Below are 20,394 nucleotides of genomic sequence, written 5' to 3' on the forward strand. Positions count from 1 at the left end.
GGTTCAAGGGTGGGGACACCCCAAAAGATGCGTGTCCTGTCACCAGTGGCTCCGGACTGTCCCTCACGGGGGCCTCAGCATCCCCCCACGGGCTGGAAGTCACTCCCTGAGAGGTGCTGGGGGAGGCCCCTCCTCTGTGGAGTCCCCGCGGTTCCCGCAGCCCTCCCCCTCTCTGCCCACACAATGCAGACCCTGGAGGCCCCCCGCCGCTTTGTTCTCTTTCCCTCCATACATGGCCACGGTCACGCTGGCGGCTCCCTCTGAGCGCGGCTTACACACACATAATGGGAAGGGGGAGGAAAGCGTTCGCAGTCGCCTCCCCCTCCCCATTCGCCTCCGCGGGCCGCCTCCCCCAGCCCCTCCTGCACCGCGGGATCCCCGCCTCAGGACCCCTCCCGGGAGCACAGTACCTTTCGCGAGAAGCTCCCGGCCCGGGGTTGGGGGGGGAGGGGGAAGGGTTGGAGAGGGAGGGGGGGGTTGGAGGGGGAGGGCTATTTTTAGAATGAATGGAAGAAAAGAAGGGGGGGGGGACGAAAAAAGGGATGTAGGCTCGTAGGAACCTTCTGGCTCCCAAGAGGAAATTGCCCACACCCCCGGCCCAGGTGGAAGGTGGGTGCGGGTTCAGAGACGGGGCGGGCGGAGCTGCGGGGGCAGCGGGCGAAGACAGTGGTCTTTGGGAGGGTGCCACGCTTCCTGGAGGTAAGGGGAAAGTTGGAGACCAGCAAAACGTAGCCGGCAGCCCTACGGATTCCCGAGAGCTGGAGGGACCCCAGAGGCGGGCCCTGTCCAGTCCAGACACTCCGAGAAACAGACTCGGAGAGGGGCTTGGGCAGCGCCAAGGTCATCGGAGGACTGAGCCCTAGGCTCAATACCCCATCCCCTAGTGACCCAGACCTGGGTAGCCGCATTGTTCTCATTTGGCAGTGACCTTCACAAACCCTGCCACCCAGGCCTCTTCCTTTCACGTTCGGCGGGGTCCCGGCATCCTGCATTTAAGAGGGCTGGTTCCAGGGTATCACGACGCAACAGTAATACGAAGAAGTTTACTGTGGTTAGTTTTCTGGACATCCCGGGTCTCCCCTCCCTTGCTGGGACCTTCCAGCCCGGGCAGCATCACCAGCTGCCCAAACCCCCTATTCCCCCTGGAGCCCCCGGGTCCCACTCAGGGTTCGTGGAGGGGGGCGCTTAATAGTCTTGCTCTGTTGCCCTGGCCTCGGCTCCTTCCCCCGATCCCGGGAGCGGTCCCCGGGGGTGGGGTGGGGGGGCGCGGACAGCTGTCTTCTGTGCTGCTAGGTCGCTGGGCCGGGGCCAGGGGCTCCCCCCGCCCTGGGTCTCAGTTTCCCCACCTAAAAAATGAGCGCCGCGGGCCAGCGGCGGCAGAGGGTCCTCTCGGCTCTTGGAACCTGGTCGGAGATTTGCTGGCACACCCCTGCGGGGAGGGGGCTTGCGCGAGACGGGGATTCCCGCCCCCCACTTCTAGAGCAGCGTGGCGGGGGAGGGGGCGCGCGGTGGCAGCCGCCGGTTGCCTCTCCCTCGGCGCGGTCGGCGCCCCCTCCCAGGGCGGCGGGGCGGGGCCCGGAACGGCGGGGAGGGGGTCAGCTCTGCGGCGGCGCGCACACTCCCTCCCGGCTCACACGCCCTTGCCCGGCCGGGCACTTGTCTTCGCGCTCGGGCCAGGCGCTGGGGCTCCAGCTGCCGCGGCCGACTCCGGCCGGTGAGTAGGCAGTAGAGGGGTGGGTTACAGGGTGGAGGTCTCCGCGGCACTCGCCGTCTCCTCGGTGGGAGTATCGGCCAGGGTTTGCCCGACTCGGAGAATTCAAAGCGGGAGCTGCGGAAGGGAAGGAAACCCCCTTCCATCCCTCACCCTACTCAACACCAAGCCCCGAGTCAGCTCCAGGGCCCCCAACCTGGAGAAGGGGGCTTCCGCTCCCGGAATTTGGGATGCAGAGACAGCCTCCCACGGAGGTGAGGGTGGAGACATGCGGACCCTCCCGCGCGGCCCTCAGTGTACTGGGAAGCGGGAGGACTGGCCCCACTGCCCCCTCCCCACCTCCTCCCCCCTCCCCCCGGTCTTTCTCTCCCAGTCTGTGGCAGGGATTCCCCCGGCCGGCCTTGCTGCGGAGTAGAAGGAAACCCCACCTGCCAGCCTACTGTGCGTTTGAGCGCCTGCTCTTTGGAGCTCTCGGCTCTTCTCTCTTCTCCTCTGACCCCCACCCCCGCGGACAGGGAGCGAGGCCCAGAGAGGGTTAGCACTTAGCCAAGGTCACGCAGCTGGGCAGGAGCAGAGCGGGGGGGTTTGTGGCTCACTAACCTTAGAAGCCAGCCGGTGGTGTCAGCTCTAGGGTCCTCCGCTCCCTGCGTTTAACCACAGGTGTGAGGGCCCTCTCTGGGGGCCCTGGAAAGGAAGGAGGGTTTCTGTCACTCTCCCTAATCTCTCTGCCCTGCCAGAGGCCCCGATGGGACTGAATGGAGAACCCCCCACACCCCCGACCTGGCTCCTTCCTTTTGGCTTCCAGGTCTCTCCTGCCTCCTAGCCCCCCTCCCCAAGCCAGCCCAAGAACTGGAAGGAAACCCTTGGGGGTGGGGGGAATTCCAGATAGGCAAGCCAAGCATTGTGAGCCTATAGAATAATTTCCACTCTGATCACTCACCGGCTATTGACCTTCTACAATTCCCTGCCCTCCGAAGGGCCAGGGTCAACTTCAAAAGGTCCCCTGGCTAGAACAGGCTGCACCAGAGCCATGAACCTGGCCATGAGCCCCCACCCCAGACCTCTGGCAAAAGAAAGGGCGGCTGTGATGTTCACAGCCGGCTGAGTTTTCCCTTCAGTCCCGTTCTGAGGTCTCCCCAACCCTGCGGCACCATGGGACCATCATGCGTCCCCTTCTGCCCTCTCCTCCAGGGCAGGATGAGGGTACCTTGCTCACATGGGGCTTCTGGAGACAGCGATTTCCGTGAGGGAGCCCCAGTCCCCAGGGCAGCTGCAGACCCGGGAGAATTAAGGGGCAGCCAAGAATAGAGCTGGTCAAGCTGGTGATTCCTTAACTCTATCCTCACACCAGCCCATGCCAGCCTCACCCACCCAACCCTTCCTGTGGTGGAGGAATTGGTGGGGGTGTGGTGGGGGGGCGTGGGAGAGGAAGACAGGGACCAACACAAAGAAAGGGAGATAGAGGGTGTCAGGGGAAGGAGGGGGGCCTCCAGGGAGGGGGTCTAGTATGTGTGGGGTGTCTCTACAGGGGTTCAAAGAGGGGTCCACAGAAGGAGACAGGCCCCCACCTGGACAGACAGTGCCACCACTGATCACAGGTTACCCTGAAACTTACACGGTAAAACTCAGCTTGTCAGAGTACAGATCACTGTAGTCTGGGAGCTGTCTGCACCCTGCCCTCCTGGGACCCTGGCTCCACCCCACAACCCGTGTCTGGTCTTTACAGGTTGACGGGTTGGGTGTGGGGTGGGGGGGCAAGAAAAGTGGCCACAGCCCCCTGCCAGCCAAGTGGTCGTCCAGTGGGACTAAAGCAGACAATCCCTTTCATCGCGTCTCATCAGGAAGACCCCTGCACTCCAGGGTGAGTGAGTCACAAGTTCAGGTCACCTTTGGGAGCAGGGGGGTGGGCCAGGAGTTGGATAGAAAAACTGGAGACTTCAAAGTGCCAACCTTTGAAATAATACTGCTAATATAATGATAATAATAATTACTGTCATGACTGTGTGTTCTAGAGCCCCCTCTGGAGAGTCACTGTCCATTTTCTCAGGTCACTGGTGGTGGGGAACCTGCTCAGAGAGTCTTGAGTGATCCACCCAGAGTCACGAAGCCAGAAGGAGGGAGTTGAACTGAGTTGGGGTAGCTCTAAAACCCCTGTAGTTTCCACCATCCAGATCCTGTGACATCACTCCCTAGAGACAACCCTCAGGGAGCAGCTCCTCTGATCCGTTTTTCTCCTATGAATATTGACTGACATTCTGGGCTTGGCAGTGAGCTGCCTGTGTGGCGGGGACCAGATGCCATTGTCAAATGTGTGGGGTCATTTCATCAGTCAGCAAAGACTAAGCAGTTATGGTATGCCAGGCCCAGGGCTGGGCACTGGGAACACAGTGAGGAAAACAGAACACAGAGATGTGTTAGAGAATGACTGAGAGGTTGGAGAGGCTTCCATAGTTGGGCCTCTCCAGGGAGCTGACCCTGAGCTGAGACACAAGAGAGGAGGTGCAGCCAGTCAGGCAAGAGCCAGGAGAGCAGCATACCAGGCAGAGGGAACAGCATGTGCAAAGGTCCTGAGGCAGAAACGAGCTTGGCGTGTTTGAGGAACAGTGAGGAGACTGGTGTGGCTGGAACAGAATAAGCAAGCGGGAGAGAGGTGGAGGAGGAGGGTGGGGGTTTCTGCAGGCAGGGGCTGTGGTGAAGGAGTGGACTACAGAACGATGGGGAGCTGTGGATGGTGTGTGAGCTGGGGAGAGGTATATTATGATTTATGATTTTCAAAAGCCCCTGTGGCTGCCTTGGAGAACAAGGACTACTGGGGCAGGAATGGAAGTGATAGAAGGCCAGAGGGGAGGCCAAAGGGGCATCTGAGTAGTCAGTTTGGCTGGGACCAGGTCGGGGCTGCAGAGATGCAGAAAAGTGGGCAGATTCTGGACTGAGCTGGGCATGGAAGATTAACTCTTTGGGGCCAGTTTTCTGCCTGATGCTGAGGGACCACGGGGAGAGAAGGAGGGGTCGTTGTGCCTAGGGGAAATCTAGGAAGGCATCCTGGAGGAGGTGTGCTTGCTCTTTGAGCTGGTCTTTTTTTTTTTTTTAATTAATTAATTTATTTGGCTGTGCCAGGTCTTAGTTGCGGCACTTGGGGTTGTTGTTCTTTGTTGTGGCATGCAAACTCTTAGTTGCAGCATCTGGGATCTAGTTCCCTGACCAGAGATCAAACTCGGGCCCCCTGCAGTAGGATCGAGGAGTCTCAGCCCCTGGACCACCAGGGAAGTCCCTGTTGTTGTTCAGTTGCTCAGTCACGTCTGACTCTGCGACCCAGTGGACTGCAGCACGCCAGGCTTGCCTGTCCTTCGCTATCTCCCGGAGTTTGCTCAAGCTCATGTCCTTTGAGTCGATGATGCCATCCAACCAGCTCATCCTCCATTGCCCCTTCTCTTCCTGCTCTCAGTCTTTCCCAGCACTGGACTACCAGGGAAATCCCTGAGTTGGGTCTTGAAGGGAGTTTGCCAATGGCCAGCTGGAGCCATGCTGGGGATCTAATCATACAGATGCTGTGAGGGCCACATGGAGCCACTGAGCACTCAGAATTAGCAGCAGCATGATCATATTTTAGCAAGGAAAGATCCCTTCTGGGACCTGGCAGAGACTGGGCTGGAGCCCAAGAGGCCAGGAAGGAGCTTTTGAAATGGTCCAGATCAGGACTTCCCTGGTCATCCAGTGGTTAAGACTCCGAGCTTCCACTGCAGGGGGCACAGGTTTGAGCCATGGTTGAGAATTAAGATCCTGCATGCTGTGAGGTGTGCCCGCCACCAAAAAAAAGGCCAGGTCATGATCAGGCTAGTAGCAATGGGGAACATCCAGTCAGCCATCACAGTATTTGTGGCACATTTATTTGGGATTAGCTCCCTAACTCCTCCCCTTGCCCTTGAAGGGTCCTCATTGGCCAGTTCAGGAAACTGAGGCTCAGAGAGGGACAGCCCCTTCTCCATGACCATGCTAAGAGTTTTGGGGGGCAGCCATAACAAATATCTACAACTGTGGTTGGCTTAAAACAACAGAAATGTGTTCTGTCGCATTTTGGAGGCCAACGGTCTGAAATCCAGACATGGTAGGGCCACATTCCCTCTGGAGGCTCCCGGAGAGGTCGCTTCCAGCCTCTGGTGGCTCCAGATATTCCATCGATTGTGGCTGTCTCACTCCAGTCTCTGTCTTCACATAGCCTTCTGCCCTGTGTGCATGTCTGTATCTTCACGTGATCTTATAAGAACACCAGTCATGGGATTAGCACCCACCCTAATGCAGTATGTGAAAGTGAAAAGTATTAGTCGCTCAGTCATGTCCAATTCTTTGCAAGCTCATGGACTAATGTAGCCCATCAGGCTCCTCTGTTCATGGAATTCTCAGGCAAGAATACTGGAGTGGGTAGCCATTCCCGACCCAGGAATTGAACCCGGGGCTCCCCCATTGCAATCAGATTCTTTATTGTCTGAGCCACCAGGAAGACCTCATCTTAATTTAACCACATCTGCAAAGACCAATAATGTGATCAAATAAGGTCCCGTTCTGACATCCTGGACGAGCTGGAATTAGGGGGAAGGATACTGGTCAAATCAAAACAGCCACACAGCGGGGCACCTTGCTTCACAATCAAGCCTTGTGCCGAGGCAGGAGCTGTAGGGATGGGGACAGAGGGGTGGTCTGGAATGAATTCAGAGGTGATCATGGACTGGTCTGTCAGATGTGGGGGACTCTGGGGAGGAAGAGTTAGTCTGGAGCCTTCGAGCCCCAGAGTGGCAAGGACGGGAGGGCAGGCTAGAGTCTGGAGCAAGGATGCAGCTACCAGCTGAATGAGCAAGACAGCCCCAGGGCAGGTCCCCTGGTGGGTATGGAGAGTCTCCCTGCTGCTCAAGGGAACTCTGTGCTAATGACAGAGCCTTCTCTGCCTGCATGCCACCCCCAGGCTCCCATCTCCTCCTCTAGAGTAGGGACCGAGGGCTCCCTTGGTGGGCTGCCCGTGATAAGTAACAGAGGAGGCCAGGCGCGGTCCCTTCCCACCCCTCCCTGGCATCGTCTCCCCTGTGAGCCATCTGCAAGCGCCAGTTGTATTCATTGATTGATTCAATATCTTATCTTGCCCACTGGCCTGAAACCTGCGTTTGGGGGATATTGTGTGTCTTCGTCATCACAGTAGCCCTGAAGACAGGAGGTGCTCAGTAAATACTGATAGAATGAATGAAACTTCTCGGGGTGGGGGCTCCCTGAATACTGAAGAGCCCAGGAACAAGCCCTCTGGAATGCATCCCCACCCCCACAGTTGCCAGGACACTAGGGGGCTAAACCCTTCATGACTTCCTTTCTGCTCAGAGTCCTGCACACAGCCCCGAGAGTGGGACCCCTGCTTGCCTCTGTGACTCCCCCCACCCCACTTACTCCTTCACTGTAGCCCCACCGGTCTCCCTCCTCTTCCTCCATCACATCCTTCTCAGTAGTCTCACCTCAATGCCTTTGCCCTTGCAGTGCCTTCCTCTGGGTGTACCCTTCTTCAGCTTTTCTAGGGCTGGCTTCTTGGCCTGCTTTCAAATGTTCCTTCTTTGAAGAGGCCACCCCAGAACACCCTAGTTAAAGGCTCCCACCTCCGTTCTCGTTTTTCTCAACTTCACTGGATTCTTTTCCAATGCTTTTTTTTTTAAGCTTGTCTATTTTTCTTTTTTTTTTTAAGTTAATTTATTTGGCTGTGCTGGGTCTTAGGTGTGGCATGTGGGATCTTCAGTCTTCGTTGCAGCATGCGGAATGTTTAATTGGGGCATGCAGGGTCTTTTAGTTGTGGCATGTGAATCTAGTTCCCTGACTAGGGATCAAACCCTGGTCCCCTGCACTGGGAGCTTGAAGTTTTAACCACTGGACCACCAGGGAAGTCCCTCCCGTGCTTTTGTGTGGAAGCCTTACTAGTCCTTTACCCATAAAGGTTCCCTTCCTCGAGAAGATCAACTCCAAGAGGGGAAGATTTATACCTGTCTCAGACTCTGCATCCTCCGCACCACACTTGGAGAAGATACTCGGTGGATGTGTGAATGAATGAATGAATGTGTGGATAAATGAATGAATGAGAGAGTGAGTGAATACCTTCCCCACTCTGCCATTCCCACACTCACAGGGGATTCAGGGTCCCGCCTCCTTTGAGGCAGTCATTGGTTAGACCCAGGATGGGTCTGAGACTTCTGCGAATATGCAGCTTGGGGGTAGGATGGAGAGGTGGCCAGTCTGCCCCAGCTCAGGCCACTGCCTCTGCCTCTGGGTGCTTCAGTTTCTGTGAGGTTCTCCCATGTCTCCTGCACCCAGACCCACAGCCACTGCCCTGAACTTGTGGTCCACACCTCAGGGCCCTGGAGGAGGGGCGTCGTGTTTAGCCTCTACCTCCTCACCAGTCTGTAGGTCATTTCCTGGGGTCCGAGTCCTGAGGGTCTCCCAGTTTAAGTTCATGCTCCTTGAGTCCCTTCCAGCTAACTGTGGGCTGCTGAGAGGCTCTGGAATGGAAATTCAGATATATCCCACTCAGTGTCTACTGAGTTGCTTCAGTTGTGTCTGACTCTTTGTGACCCCCACCCCCACCCCGGGCTGTAGCCTGACAGGCTCCTCTGTCCATGGGATTCTCCGGGCAAGAACACTGGAGTGGGTTGCCATGCCCTCCTCCAGGGGATCTTCCTGACCCAGGGGTTGAACATGTGTCTTATATCTCCTGCATTGACAGGCGGGTTCTTTACCACTTGTGTCACCTGGGAAGCCCAGAGCGTAGGATGGGAGGACTGGAGGGGCCTCTGCAGTCTGTGGTCGTTGCTCTTGTGAATTACTGGATGTTTACACAGTGGACTTGAATTCAGAAAGCATTCCGATACTGCAGCGGCTTCCCAGATGGCGCAGTGATAAGAATCCACCTGCCAGTGCAGGAGACACGGGTTCAGTCCCTGGGTGGGGAAGATCCCCTGGAGTAGGAACAACCTGCTCCAGTATTCTTGCCTGGAGAAGCCCAGGGACAGAGGATCCTGGTGTGCTGCAGTCTGGGGCATGGCAAAAGAGCCGGGCACGACTGAGCACACACGCCCGGTGCTGCCGGGGCATGACAGCAGCCTGTGCAAGCCTGGGGCAATCCGCAGGCATGGCGAGAATGCTCTGTGTGGGGCAGGGACCCTTATGGGGGCAGGCACAGGCGTCAGGGGCCAGGGCACTGCATGCAACACAGGGATGTGTGCCAGACCCCGAGGGAGCTGTGGGTGGCTCCGTCACTGTTGTGCTTTAGAAAGAGGCCCCAGTGGCTCAGGCAAGGGAACAGCAAGTGCAGAGGCCTGGGAAGGGGGGCTGGTAAATGGATGGAGGGAGGCAGGATGAAGCATGTTTGAGAATGCATCCCCTTACGGTTCCCAAACCACAGTCCCGGAGCCCCTGTGGACACAACAGGGCCTGGGGTCCCCAGGCCTCTGCTTCCCAACTAGCACAGACCATGGCTAGGCCTTCCTCAGGGTGCTCCCAGCAGGCTGGGATCAAGGACAGGCTCTGGAGATGACGGACTAGGAGTCCCATCTGTTGACCCCCCACCCATCACCTGGCTCCACTCACCCTCACCTCCATCACTGACCCCTGGGACTAGCCCTGCCCAAGCCACTGTCCACTCACTCATTCATTCAGCGCAGCTATTTTCTGGGCACCACAGAAAGAACAGACAGCTGCCTGGAGGCAGTGATGAGCAGCCAGATGTTTCTGATCTGGCCCAAAGCTCAGGGCCAAGAGGAAAATAGATGGGGGACTGGGAGAGAAAAGGGGGCACTGCTGCCTCCAGGAGCCCTCAGGCCGGGGAGAACAGAGTCAGGTTCAGTCACCCAGGTGACAGGGTGGGGATAGGGTGAGGCTGAGGTGGTGAGGCTGCCTGAGAAAGGAGGAGGTAAGGGCTCTCCACCTTCCAGTCCCCAAAGCTCCTCTGAGCTTCCGTGAACATTGAATGAGTGTTGCCCAAGGTCATCCTCAGTACCAGGGGAAAGGAGCAGCATTTGGGGGACCCAAAAAATAATCTATTGTTGGCCTGCCATCCTGGCATTGGTTTGGGGAGTTTAGGACTGGGGGTGGGGGGCTAAATCTGAGTGGATTCTCTCCTCTCAAAGAAGATGGCCTTTGCCCCAGCAAGCACCCCCCACCCCCAGCCCTGAAAGCCCCCACACCCAGCTCCAAGGCACTTTCTACTTGCCATCATCTTGTTTCCCCACTCCAAGACCCCCCACCCCCCCCCCACACACACACAGAGCGGAAGTTTGACGAGGTCGTTTCAGGAGGGAGGTGGCCAGTCACTTTGCAAAGTTGTCACCCCCGCAAGTGCGTGCTGTGATCAGCCCCCAGGTGCGCAAATGCTGAAAGGTGGCTGGAGTTTGGGGACCTGATTTCGGAAAACGGGTGGTTAGGAGTTCTCGAGGACGGGAGTTTTCGCTTCGCCATGGTCCTCTCCATCGCGCGGGGCAGGAGGGTGAGTTTGAGGACCAGCCGCGCGCTGAGGGGCGAAGGGGGCGCCTGGGAATGAGGGATCTTTAAATGAAGGCGGGGCTTGCGGGGTCGCCGGGGGCGGTGCCAATCCGGGCTCGGCCAATCGGCCGCGCCGCTGGCGTCGCACCGCCCCCTCCTCTCCCGGCCCGGGCGGGAGCTCGCCCCCCCCCGGCCGGGCCCGTGTACAGGGCGGCGGGGGATGCGAGAGCTGCCGCTGCCCCCGGCCCCACCGCCCCGGGGCCTCGCGCCTGCCCGCTGCTGCCCGCCCCGTCCGCAGCCCCGGCCCCGGCCCCGGCCCCGACCTGGGGGTCCGTGGCCGCGTGGGTCCCTCTCCCTTCCAGCCTCGTCCGGCCGCCCGAGCCGCGTCCCGCAGGTACTGAGCGGTATGGACGGGGGTACCCAGGGAGACATGTCCCGGAGTGTGATGCCGTTTGGGGCAGAGGCCAGGAGGGAGGATGTCCGTGGGGTCCGCAACCGAGAGGACATGGCAGTGGGGGACTGTGTGTATGTGCACTACCCGAGTGAGTCGATTCACGGATCCCCATCCTGGAGGGGGAGGGTACTGGGTTCACTTTGGCGGGGGCAGAGCACTGAGTCTCCCAACTCCATAGATACGGTGGGGGAGCTCTCGGGGTGGAGGCAGTGACCCAGGACTGGCTTGGGAATGCGAGGAACGAGACCCTCACCACTGGCCCTTCTGTCCAGCCGTTAGGGGCAGCATGGCAGGGTTCGTAAAACTGGCCCCCTAGCTCTCCCAGGACAGAGGTCGGGTACCCAGCACAGCGCACCGTTCTGGCTGTCCTGGAGGGTGGGGCCTCAGATGTGAGTGCTGGAGGCTGGGGGTGAGCCAGAGATGCTGATGGAGACGCATCAGAGTGGAGGGCACTGGGGAGGGCAGGCTAATTGCACCCGGATGGGTGGTGAAGGGGGGAATGTGTAAGGGATGGGGCAGTCAGCCAACGACTTGCTGCACCCACTCTCCAACAGCCCATAGGGTGGGAGGACAAATGGATCCTGTCCACCCAGCAGAGCTGGGGCCTGAAGAGTAATGGAGGAGGAGTGTTTTGGGGTCCTTCCCTACCCTCCACAGGGACACACAGCCCACAACTTGCCCACAAAACCTACAAGATTCTGCCATGTGCTGCTCTGTCCACAGTTCCTGGGAGCAGTGAGGTGGGCATTTTGCCCAAAGGAGGCTCTGCCTTTGAGAGTAATGGGCAGGGGGTACTTTCTCCTGGTCCAGCTCTGAAGGACAGATTGTGGTGTTGGGCAGTGGCACCACAACGTACCCATGACTGTGTGCTAGGCATTTTCCACGTGAGATCTCATTTCTTTCTGGTCACCGACCCTGCTGGGTTGGCACTAAGCTGCCCCGTTACTAAAGAAGTAGCTGAGGAAGTGGCAGTGACCTCGTCCTGGCTGGAACACCTAAAGGTCCCTCTGTAATCAACCCATCATTTGTAAAAGAGCTCACTCAAGGGCCTTTGCTGTCTGGTCATTTTCTTTCTCTTCCTGTTGGGTGGGAAAGTTCAGAGGAGCTGGCCTCCTTGGTCCCTGCTGCCTGCACACTTTCTTCTCTGCTTCAAGAGCCTTCCTGGGTTCCCCCTGCCCCGCTTGGCCTACAGGTTTCCCACAGTATCTCTTGAAATGGTGCAGAAGGCAGGTCTGCTCATCTCCTTACCCCAGCATTCAGGGAACAGAGGTCTTGTGCCCCAGACATGTGAGACAATTTTAGCAATTCCAAGAACCTTCAAAACCAAATACGGCCCACAGGGTGTTTCTCCCTTTTTAGAAGAAGTCCTTGAAGAACTCAGGGCCTTCACCCAGAAAAACACACCCTTTCATGGACATCAAAACCTTGGCTGGGGTTTTATAGGAGTTTCTGGTTCTTTGGGAAAACTCTGAGGATCCTGGGGACCCCACTTTTAGGCCCAGGTTGCAATGAGGGAGGGGAAGGTGAACCTGGGGAGGAGTGGGGTCTCTTGTGCCCAAGGCCTTCTGGTCCCACCCAGTCTTTAGATTATGGGCCAGCCCCTTCCTCCGTGAGATCTCTGGCAGGCCGCTCTGTCCTTCCACTTCCTATGAGGTCATGGGAGGTGTCAGCCGGCCACCACTCCTGTGCCCTGAGCTCTGTGGCCCCTCAAGGGCTGCGCCAGACTGGCTCCCTTTCCGAATAGTTGCTGGACAACAGGGATCCAGGCAGGTCCTGCCACCTCCAGACTGCACTAACTTAGCCCCTGCCCCTCCTGGCTGTGTGACCTCGGGCAACATGCTGAACCTCTCTGAGTCTTGTCTCCCATCTGTAAAATGTGAGTAAGAATGCCACCTGCCTCGCTGAGTAGCCATAGCGATTAAATGCAGTAATTCTGATCAAGGTCTTGGTCCGCCAGGAAAATCCCACGAACGGAGCCTGGCGGGCTACAGTCCACGGGGTCGCAAAAGAGACACGACTGAGCGACTAAGTCGCAAATAACCGCATTAACGTGATGGGCCCTAGGAAGGCCCTCCAGGCCTCCGCCCTCCTGGAAGTCACCTGCTGCCTATCCGCATGCCCCACCCCACTCCCTCTCTGCCCAGGGCATGTCAGGACGCGGCTGCCAGGCAAGGAGGAGCATGGCCGCTGCGTGGCTGAATTTGGCCTGTGTGTTAGGTGGCTGAGTCACATCCCCAAATTGCATCTTCATCGGTGCATTTCAGAAGGTCGTTTGCAGCGCCCCCACCCCCTCCCAGTCCTGTCTGCCAGGCCATCCCCTCTCCTGCCTGTTTTCCTCAAGCCCTGGGCAGGGGCCCTTCTGCACCTTCAGGACGGGAGGTGGGAGGGCTGTCTGAGGTCTCCTTGTCTCTTGGGGAAGAGCAGGTCTGGGGCTGCGGCGTGTGTCCTGGGGGTAGGCTGTTAGCCCCACCTAACAGCTCACGCCCTTCAGGTAGCAAGCAGGGGCCATAGAAGACAGTAGAAGACACCCCAGAAGACAGTGGCAGCTGAGTGCTTGTGAGGACAAAGAGATCAGGGCCAAGATCAGCCTTATAAACTGTGAAGTGCTGGGCCTGCAGGCGATCAGCCCGTACAAACTGTAATGTCCTGGGCCCACGAGGGGCCAGCTCCTATAAACTGTGAAACGTTAGGTCACAGGTGGCCACAGCCTGGTGGGGAGGATGGATGGAAGCGGGACGTGTCCTAAGACTCATAATTCTTGGGTTCTTCCTGTATGTTGGCACCCTCGTCTGGGGACATGTACTGTCTGGGGGCGGGGTGGACGTGGACATAGGTAGTCCTGCAGGGCATGCGGTGGTTGGTGCCCTGGCCAAGGTCATCCGTGTCTCGCCTTGCTCATCGTGGTGTGTCCTGGTGTGACATTGTCTGAGTCTCTCACCCCCAGGAGTGTGGTTTCAGGGCCAGGGAGGTGCCTTGTCTCTGCACGCAGCCCCCTCTCCCGAGCCCCCAGCACATGCTAGCTTAGCCTTTCCCAAGAGGACAGCACTGGACCCACAGCCCACTGCCGCCTGGCTTCTTGGGAGAATCCCACAAGGCAGCCTGATGCAGAATCTGCCTTGTGAGGAGACGGACCCTTCAGCGCACAGTGAAGGGAAACTGGTGCCTCAGTTTCCCCATCTGTACAACAGGCCAAATCCTTGAACCCCGTTTTTGGGGATGTTGTGAGAATTAAGGAGAAAACTCTGTGTGAAGGACAGAGCCTGGCATGTAGTGGGTGTTCAGTAAACACAGGCTGTGGTGGCAGCTGGGGGTGCCTGTGGGGGTGAGGAGTGAGGGAGTGGGCTGGGGTGGAGCAGTGGACGGTCTGGCAAGGTTGGACTGCAGGCAGGCCCATCCTGTGCATGTCACCGTCTTCAAGGTCCTTGCTCCTGCACGTGGCACACGGGGCCTGGCCCCAGGCAGGCATAGAATCTGAGGGTGTCAGAGCATATCAGCCTGTCTGCTTCTCGGTAGCCAGTTTCCTTTGTGGGGAAACTGAGGCTGGCCCAAGGCCGCAGGACCAGGCCAAGGTGCTGGGATCTTTTTGTTTTTTTTTGACTGCATCACATGGCTTACAGGGTTTTTAGTTCCCTAACCAGGGGTTGAACCCATTCCTCAGCAGTGAGAGCACAGAGTCCTAACGCCTGGACCTCCAGGGAATTCCCTGGGATCTTTTTCTTTTTAAAATTTTATGTCTTTATTTTTAGCCACACCTTGGCTTGTGGGGTCTTAGTTCTTTGACCAGGGATTGAACCCGGGCCCTCAGCAGTGAAAGCACGGAGTCCTAACCACTGGACTGCCAGGGCATTCCTCAATTCTGGGATCTTAGAATTAAATCCTGGATTGTTCCTTTGGTCCTGGAATCCAGGCAGGAGGGAGCTGAGGGTCTCATAGCCATAGTCACAGTCCCTAATATCTCCCTGGCCATACCCTTTGACTGTGTAAGTATGTTCAGGCCTTTGGACAACTCTACGTGGTAGTGGTAGGGAATTGGAGGCTCAGTAGAGTGAGATTAATTTGTCCAAGGTTCCAGAAGTCAGGAGACAAGCCTGGGTTGGAACCATCTCCTGACGGCTGACTTGTTCAGTCGCTAAGTCGTATCCGACTCTGCAACTGCATGGACTGCAGCATGCCAGGCTTCCCTGTCCTCCACTATCCCCTGGAGTTTTTCTAAATGCATGTCCATTGAGTCAGTGATGCCATCCAACCATCTCATCCTCTGTTGCCCCCCTTCTCCTCCTGCCTTCAGTCTTTCCTAGCATCAGGGTCTTTTCCGATGAGTTGGCTCTTCTCATCAGGTGGCCAAGGTATTGGACCTTCAGCTTCAGCATCAGTCCTTCCAATGAATATTCAGAACTGATTTCCTTTAGGATTGACTGGTTTGATCTCCTTGCTGTCAAAGGGACTCTCAAGAGTCTTCTCTAACACCACAATTCAAAAGCATCATTTCTTCAATGCTCAGCCTTCGTTATGGTCCAACTCTCATATCCCTACATGACTACTGGAAAAATCATAGCTTTGACTATATGAACCTTTGTCAGCAAAGTAATGTCTCTGCTTTTTAATACACTGTCTTGGTTTGTCACAGCTTTCCTTCCAAGGAGAAGTGTCTTAATTTCATGATTTTAGTCACCATTCACAGTGCTTTTGGGGCCCAAGAAAATATTAATAAAATCTATCGCTGTTTCCACGTTTCCCCCTTCTTTTTGCCATAAAGTGATGGGATTGGATGCCATGATCTTAGTTTTTTGAATGTGGAGTTTCAAGTCAGCTTTTTCACTCTCCTTTTTCACCTTCATCAAGAGGCTTTTCAGTTCCTCTTCACTTTCTGCCATTAGAGTGGTATCATCTGCATATCTGAGGTTGTCAATATTTCTCCTGGCAGTCTTGATTCCAGCTTGCAAGTCGTCCAGCCCAGCATTTCTCATGATGTGCTCTGCATATAAGCTAAATAAGCCCGGTGACAGTATACAGCCTTGACGTACTCCTTTCGCAATTTCAAACCAGTCCACGTCTGGTTCTAACTGTTGCTTCTAGACCTGCATACAAGTTTCTCAGGAGACAGGTACGCTAAGGTAAAGTGGTCTTATCTTAAGACCACCTGAAGGTGGTTCCAGACGGCTCATTTAGGTGGCCTCTAATCCTCCCAGGCAAACCAGCCGGCAGAATTCCATCTTGAGGCTTTCAGAGGTGTTTACTGAGTGTCGCCTGTGTTTATTGCTTTAGGTGTTTATTGCTTTTAGCATCCATTGCTTTAGGTACTTGGAAACACAGAAAAGTCATCGGGCAAAGATCTGGTAGGAAGGTGTCCCAGGGAGAGGGTGCAGCAGGCGCCTCAGAGTGTGCAAGGGCCCTGAAGCAGGACCAGGCTTGTTGGAACCTGGTGATGGGGAGGTCAGTGTGGCTGAAAGGGAGTGACTCTGGGAAAGTGAGAAGGATGAGGTGGGTGGGAGCCAGACGATAGAGGCCTCCTGGCCACAGTGAGGAGTTTTTATCCAATCGTGCTGGAGAGCCACGGGGAGGTTTGTTTTTGTTTTATATTTATTTACTTATTTTTAGCTGCATTGGGTCTTAGTTGCGGCATTTGGGCTCTTCGTTGTGGGCCACAGACTTCTTTCTAGTTGTGACATGTGGGCTCCAGAGTGCGTAGGCTCTGTAGTTGCAGCGTGCAGGCTTAGTTGCCCTGCAACGTATGGGATCTTTGTTCCCCGACCAGGGATCGAACCCACATCCCCTGCATTGGGAGGCGGATTCTTAACCACTGGTCCCCCAGGGCGTCCTGTGTGGAGGTTTTGAGCCAAGGAGGGGCATAGGCTGGCTCGGTTTCTGGGGTGGGGGTCAGTTGGCCAGGCCCTGACATGACTGTGTTCCCTGTGCCCTGCAGGTCAGCGCGGGAGCCCGGTGGCTGAGCCATGCCAGGCCCCAGGCGGCCGGCAGCAAGCCCAACGTCAGCACCCACATAGTCATGAACAGCCACAGACACAGTGGCTGCGAGGGACGGCCGCTAGGTGGCGGGCTGGGTGCCCCGGGCCGAGATCCTCTGGACCCCGAGGCCGGCCACCCCCCGCAGCCTCCAAATGGCCCAGGCATCCAGGTGGTGGTGGCCAAGAGCGAGCCGGCGCAGCCCTCGCCTGGCAGCCCCCGGGGGCAGCCCCAGGACCAGGAAGAGGAGGAAGATGAGGAAGAAGATGAGGCGGTCAGACAGAGGGGCTCAAGGAAGCCCCCCAGCGTTGGCCACCGCCTGGGCCACCGGCGGGCGCTCTTTGAGAAGCGGAAGCGCCTCAGTGACTATGCCCTAATCTTTGGCATGTTCGGCATCGTTGTCATGGTGACAGAGACGGAGCTGTCCTGGGGGGTCTACACCAAGGTAGGCATGGCCCTTCCCCCTGGCACCCCGGGGAGGCCCCGCTGGTCCCACTTGGCTCCCCGAGACCCCCTTGGGCCTGGGGTCTGGGACCACATCGGCCCTAGGAGAGGGGGGCGGGGGACACTGAGGGGACCCTGGAGGTGGGAAGGTGGGGGGCACCCAGGGCCTCCTGTTATTTCCACCCCCTGGGGGCAGCAGGAAGGCCTCAGGTGGGGCCTGAAGTCTCCAGCCCCTTCCCTGCATCTTGCACCATGGGGCTGCGCTTTCGCTGAAGGTGGGAAGGGGGCTATTTCCTGGTCAGGCCCGGAGGAGACAGGGGAGCACCAGAGAAGAGCTGCTTTGAGGAGCAGGGAAGGAACTTTGCTCCTTTTGAGGGCCAGCTGGGCCAGGTTATGAGCCTGGTTGTGGGTCCCCAAGTGGATACCAGGACGGAGGGAGATGAGAGCCAAGTCAGCCTGTAAACTGTGGAGTGCTGCGTCTGCTCGAGGCCTGGTTTTATAAACTATGAAGTGCTGTGCCCATGTGAGGTCTGGCCTTATAAACTGAAGCGCCACCTTGCTATGCGCCCAAGCCTAAGGAGTAAGGACCAGAGCTTCATTTCCCAAGCGAAGTGACCAGGTCGGGGGGTCAGAAGGGCTGCCCGTCTCCACAGTATCTGTCCTGCCCTCTGCTCTCTCTTTGCCCAGGAATCCCTGTACTCATTTGCACTCAAATGCCTCATCAGCCTCTCCACGGTCATCCTGCTGGGCCTGGTCATCCTCTACCATGCCCGGGAGATCCAGGTCAGTGCTCAGTGGGCTTAGGACAGCTCCCCTCTCTGCACCCCAGAGCCCCCCACACCAGCCACCTTCATGCGTGCACGTTCAGTTGTGTCCAACTCTTTGTGACCCTTTGGGCTGTAGCCTGCCAGGCTCCTCTGTCCCTGGGATTCTCCAGGCAAGAATACTAGAGTGGGTTGCCATTTCCTCCTCCAGGGGATCTTCCCGACCCAGGGATCGAACCCGCGTCTCTTGCATCTCCTGCATTGGCATGCGTGTTCTTTACCACTAGCGCCAGCTGGGAAGCCCCCAGGACCTGGGAACCCTCTAAAACATAGAAGGATCAATAGCCACTTTATAGAGTTGGGGGGGGGGGAAGATCTCCATGGAAACACACTGTTTAGATCACTCTAAATTTCCTGGAATGCCTATCATCATTTTAATTTTCATCAATAATTTGGTAAAGAAGACGAAACAGTGAGAGAGCAGACAGTGGACTGGGGCTCTGAGGTGCATGTGGATTGTTTTTGCAGCCCTGGGGTCTTCTGAGGTTTTGTAGCCACGGAGTCCAGTGTCTGTGGCACCAGGCTCCTTCTTCTAGTCCACTGGACCTGTGTTTGAAAGATTTCTCATGTGCCAGGGATTCTCCTATTTCAGGGGTTGATCAAAAGCTGGTCAGGTCCCTGGAGAGCCAAGTTCAGGGCTTGTAAGGCAGGTGTTACCACAACAGGCCAGCACCAGGGCCTGGGGACACCGAAGGGGGTCAGATCTGGCTTCTGACTCTGGCCTTTGATGACCCCTGACCTCAAGGAGCCACAGCCTGGCAGGAGGTGGGAGTAGGAAAATCCTACCTAGGTTGTACTGTATGCAGACCTGTCAATGGACACCCAGAGTCTGGTATACGGGAGGGGTCCTCAGTCTGGCTAGGGGTTGGGGTAGGAGGATGGTGACCCTTGAAGTAAAGGAAGCAATTCTAAAGGGACGGCTGGGAACAGCAGTCTGGCAGTTCCTCGAGCAGTTAAACATGGAGTTACTATATGACCCAGCAATTCCACCCCAAGTTACACACTTGGAGAAACAGCTACATCCTCACAAAAACGTGTACCCACGTGTTCAGAGCAGCATTATTCACAATTGCCTAAAGGTGGAAACCCCCCAAATGTCCGTTGACTGATGTATGGATAAACAAACGGTGGTCCATCCATACAATGGCGTACTATTCAGCGAAACAGAAAAGAAGGAAGCGCTGTATGTTTGCACACCACAGCTGAGTGTCTTACACAGCAGAAGTATATTTTCTCGTGGGGCTTCCCTGATGGCTTAGACAGTAAAGAATCCGCCTGCAATGCAGGAGACCTGGGTTCAATCCCTGGGTTGGGAAGATCCCCTGGAGAAGGAAATGGCAGCCCACTCCAGTATGCTTGCCTGGGAAATCCCATGGACAGAGCAGTCTGGCGGGCTACAGTCCACGGGGTCATAAGGAGTCAGACATGACTGAGTGACTGACACACACGTGTATTCTCTCACATCTCTGGAGGTTGGAAGGCCAAGGTCAGGTGCTGGCAGGGTTGGTTTCTCCTGAGGCTCTCTCCTTGACTTGCAGGCAGCTGCCTTCTCATTGTGACCTTACATGGCCTTTCCTCTATACGCATATACCCCTCTATGCACATATACCCCTGTATATACCCTTCTTAGAACGACACCAGTCCTATAGGATGGGGGCCCAACCCCTATGACCTCATTTAATCTTAATTATATTTTTAAAGGCTCTATTTCCAAATATAGTCATATTGGGGGCTAGGGCCTTAGCAGTTGAATATTGAGTGGACAAAGTTCAGTCCATAACTCTCCACCCTCTGGCCCACCTCCCAAATCCATGTCCTTCTCCCATGCAAAATGCATCAATCCCAGCAGCCCCCGAAGTCTTAACTCATTCCAGCATCAACTCAAAGTCCAAAATCCCCTTTAAATATCATCTAGGGGCTTCCCCAGTGGTCCAGTGGTTAAGAATCCACACTTGTACTTCAGGGGCCCAGGTTCGATCCCAGATCAGGGAAGTAAGATCCCATGTACTGTGCAGTGCGGCCAAAGGAAAAAAGAAAGAAAGATTATGTTTACAGGTGTGTGTTGTGTTATTTGGTTGTGTCTGACTCTTTGCAACCCCATGGACTGTATAGCCCGCCAGGATCCTTTGTCCATGGGATTATCCCAGCAAGAATACTGGAGTGGGTTGCAGTTTCCTACTCCAGGGGATCTTCCCGACCCAGGGATCAAACTCGCGTCTCTTGCATCTCCTAGATTGGCAGGCTAAGTATCATCTAAAACAGACATGGGTGAGACTTGAGGTACAATTCCTCTGGAGACAAAATGTTCCTCCAGCTGTGAATCAGATAAGTTGTGTGCTTCCAAAGTACAGTGGTGGGCCTAGCATAGAAGAGACATTCCCATCCCCGAAGCCGAAAAATGTGCAAGGGGAGGAGTGACAGGTCCTAAATTTGTCTCAGACCTGCCCAGGCAAATTCCATTGGGTGTGAAGGTTGGAAAATGATGCTCATTGGCTCAGCGC

General features: G+C 56.4%; 1 protein-coding gene across 7 annotated transcripts in view; it reads left to right on the forward strand.

The window, feature by feature from the left end:
• The first annotated feature begins 1,653 nt into the window (after positions 1-1,653).
• Positions 1,654-20,394, forward strand: part of KCNN1 (potassium calcium-activated channel subfamily N member 1) — a 37,363-nt gene continuing 18,622 nt past the window's right edge. For 6 of the 7 annotated variants that reach the window (XR_006269153.1, XR_006269154.1, XM_043467323.1 and 3 more), the window contains exons 1-3: positions 10,402-10,604; positions 16,588-17,070; positions 17,757-17,852. Coding sequence is in view for 5 of the 7 variants with exons in the window: in XM_043467323.1 (XP_043323258.1) it covers positions 10,431-10,604; positions 16,588-17,070; positions 17,757-17,852 (753 nt within the window). In the remaining 2 variants the exon portion in view is untranslated. Of the gene's footprint in view, positions 1,715-10,401; positions 10,605-16,587; positions 17,071-17,756; positions 17,853-20,394 lie in introns of those variants that run through there. The other variant, XM_043467328.1, reaches the window with a different exon arrangement.

Source organism: Cervus canadensis, chromosome 4, assembly GCF_019320065.1.
Source record: "Cervus canadensis isolate Bull #8, Minnesota chromosome 4, ASM1932006v1, whole genome shotgun sequence".
NCBI classification, from domain to species: domain Eukaryota; kingdom Metazoa; phylum Chordata; class Mammalia; order Artiodactyla; family Cervidae; genus Cervus; species Cervus canadensis.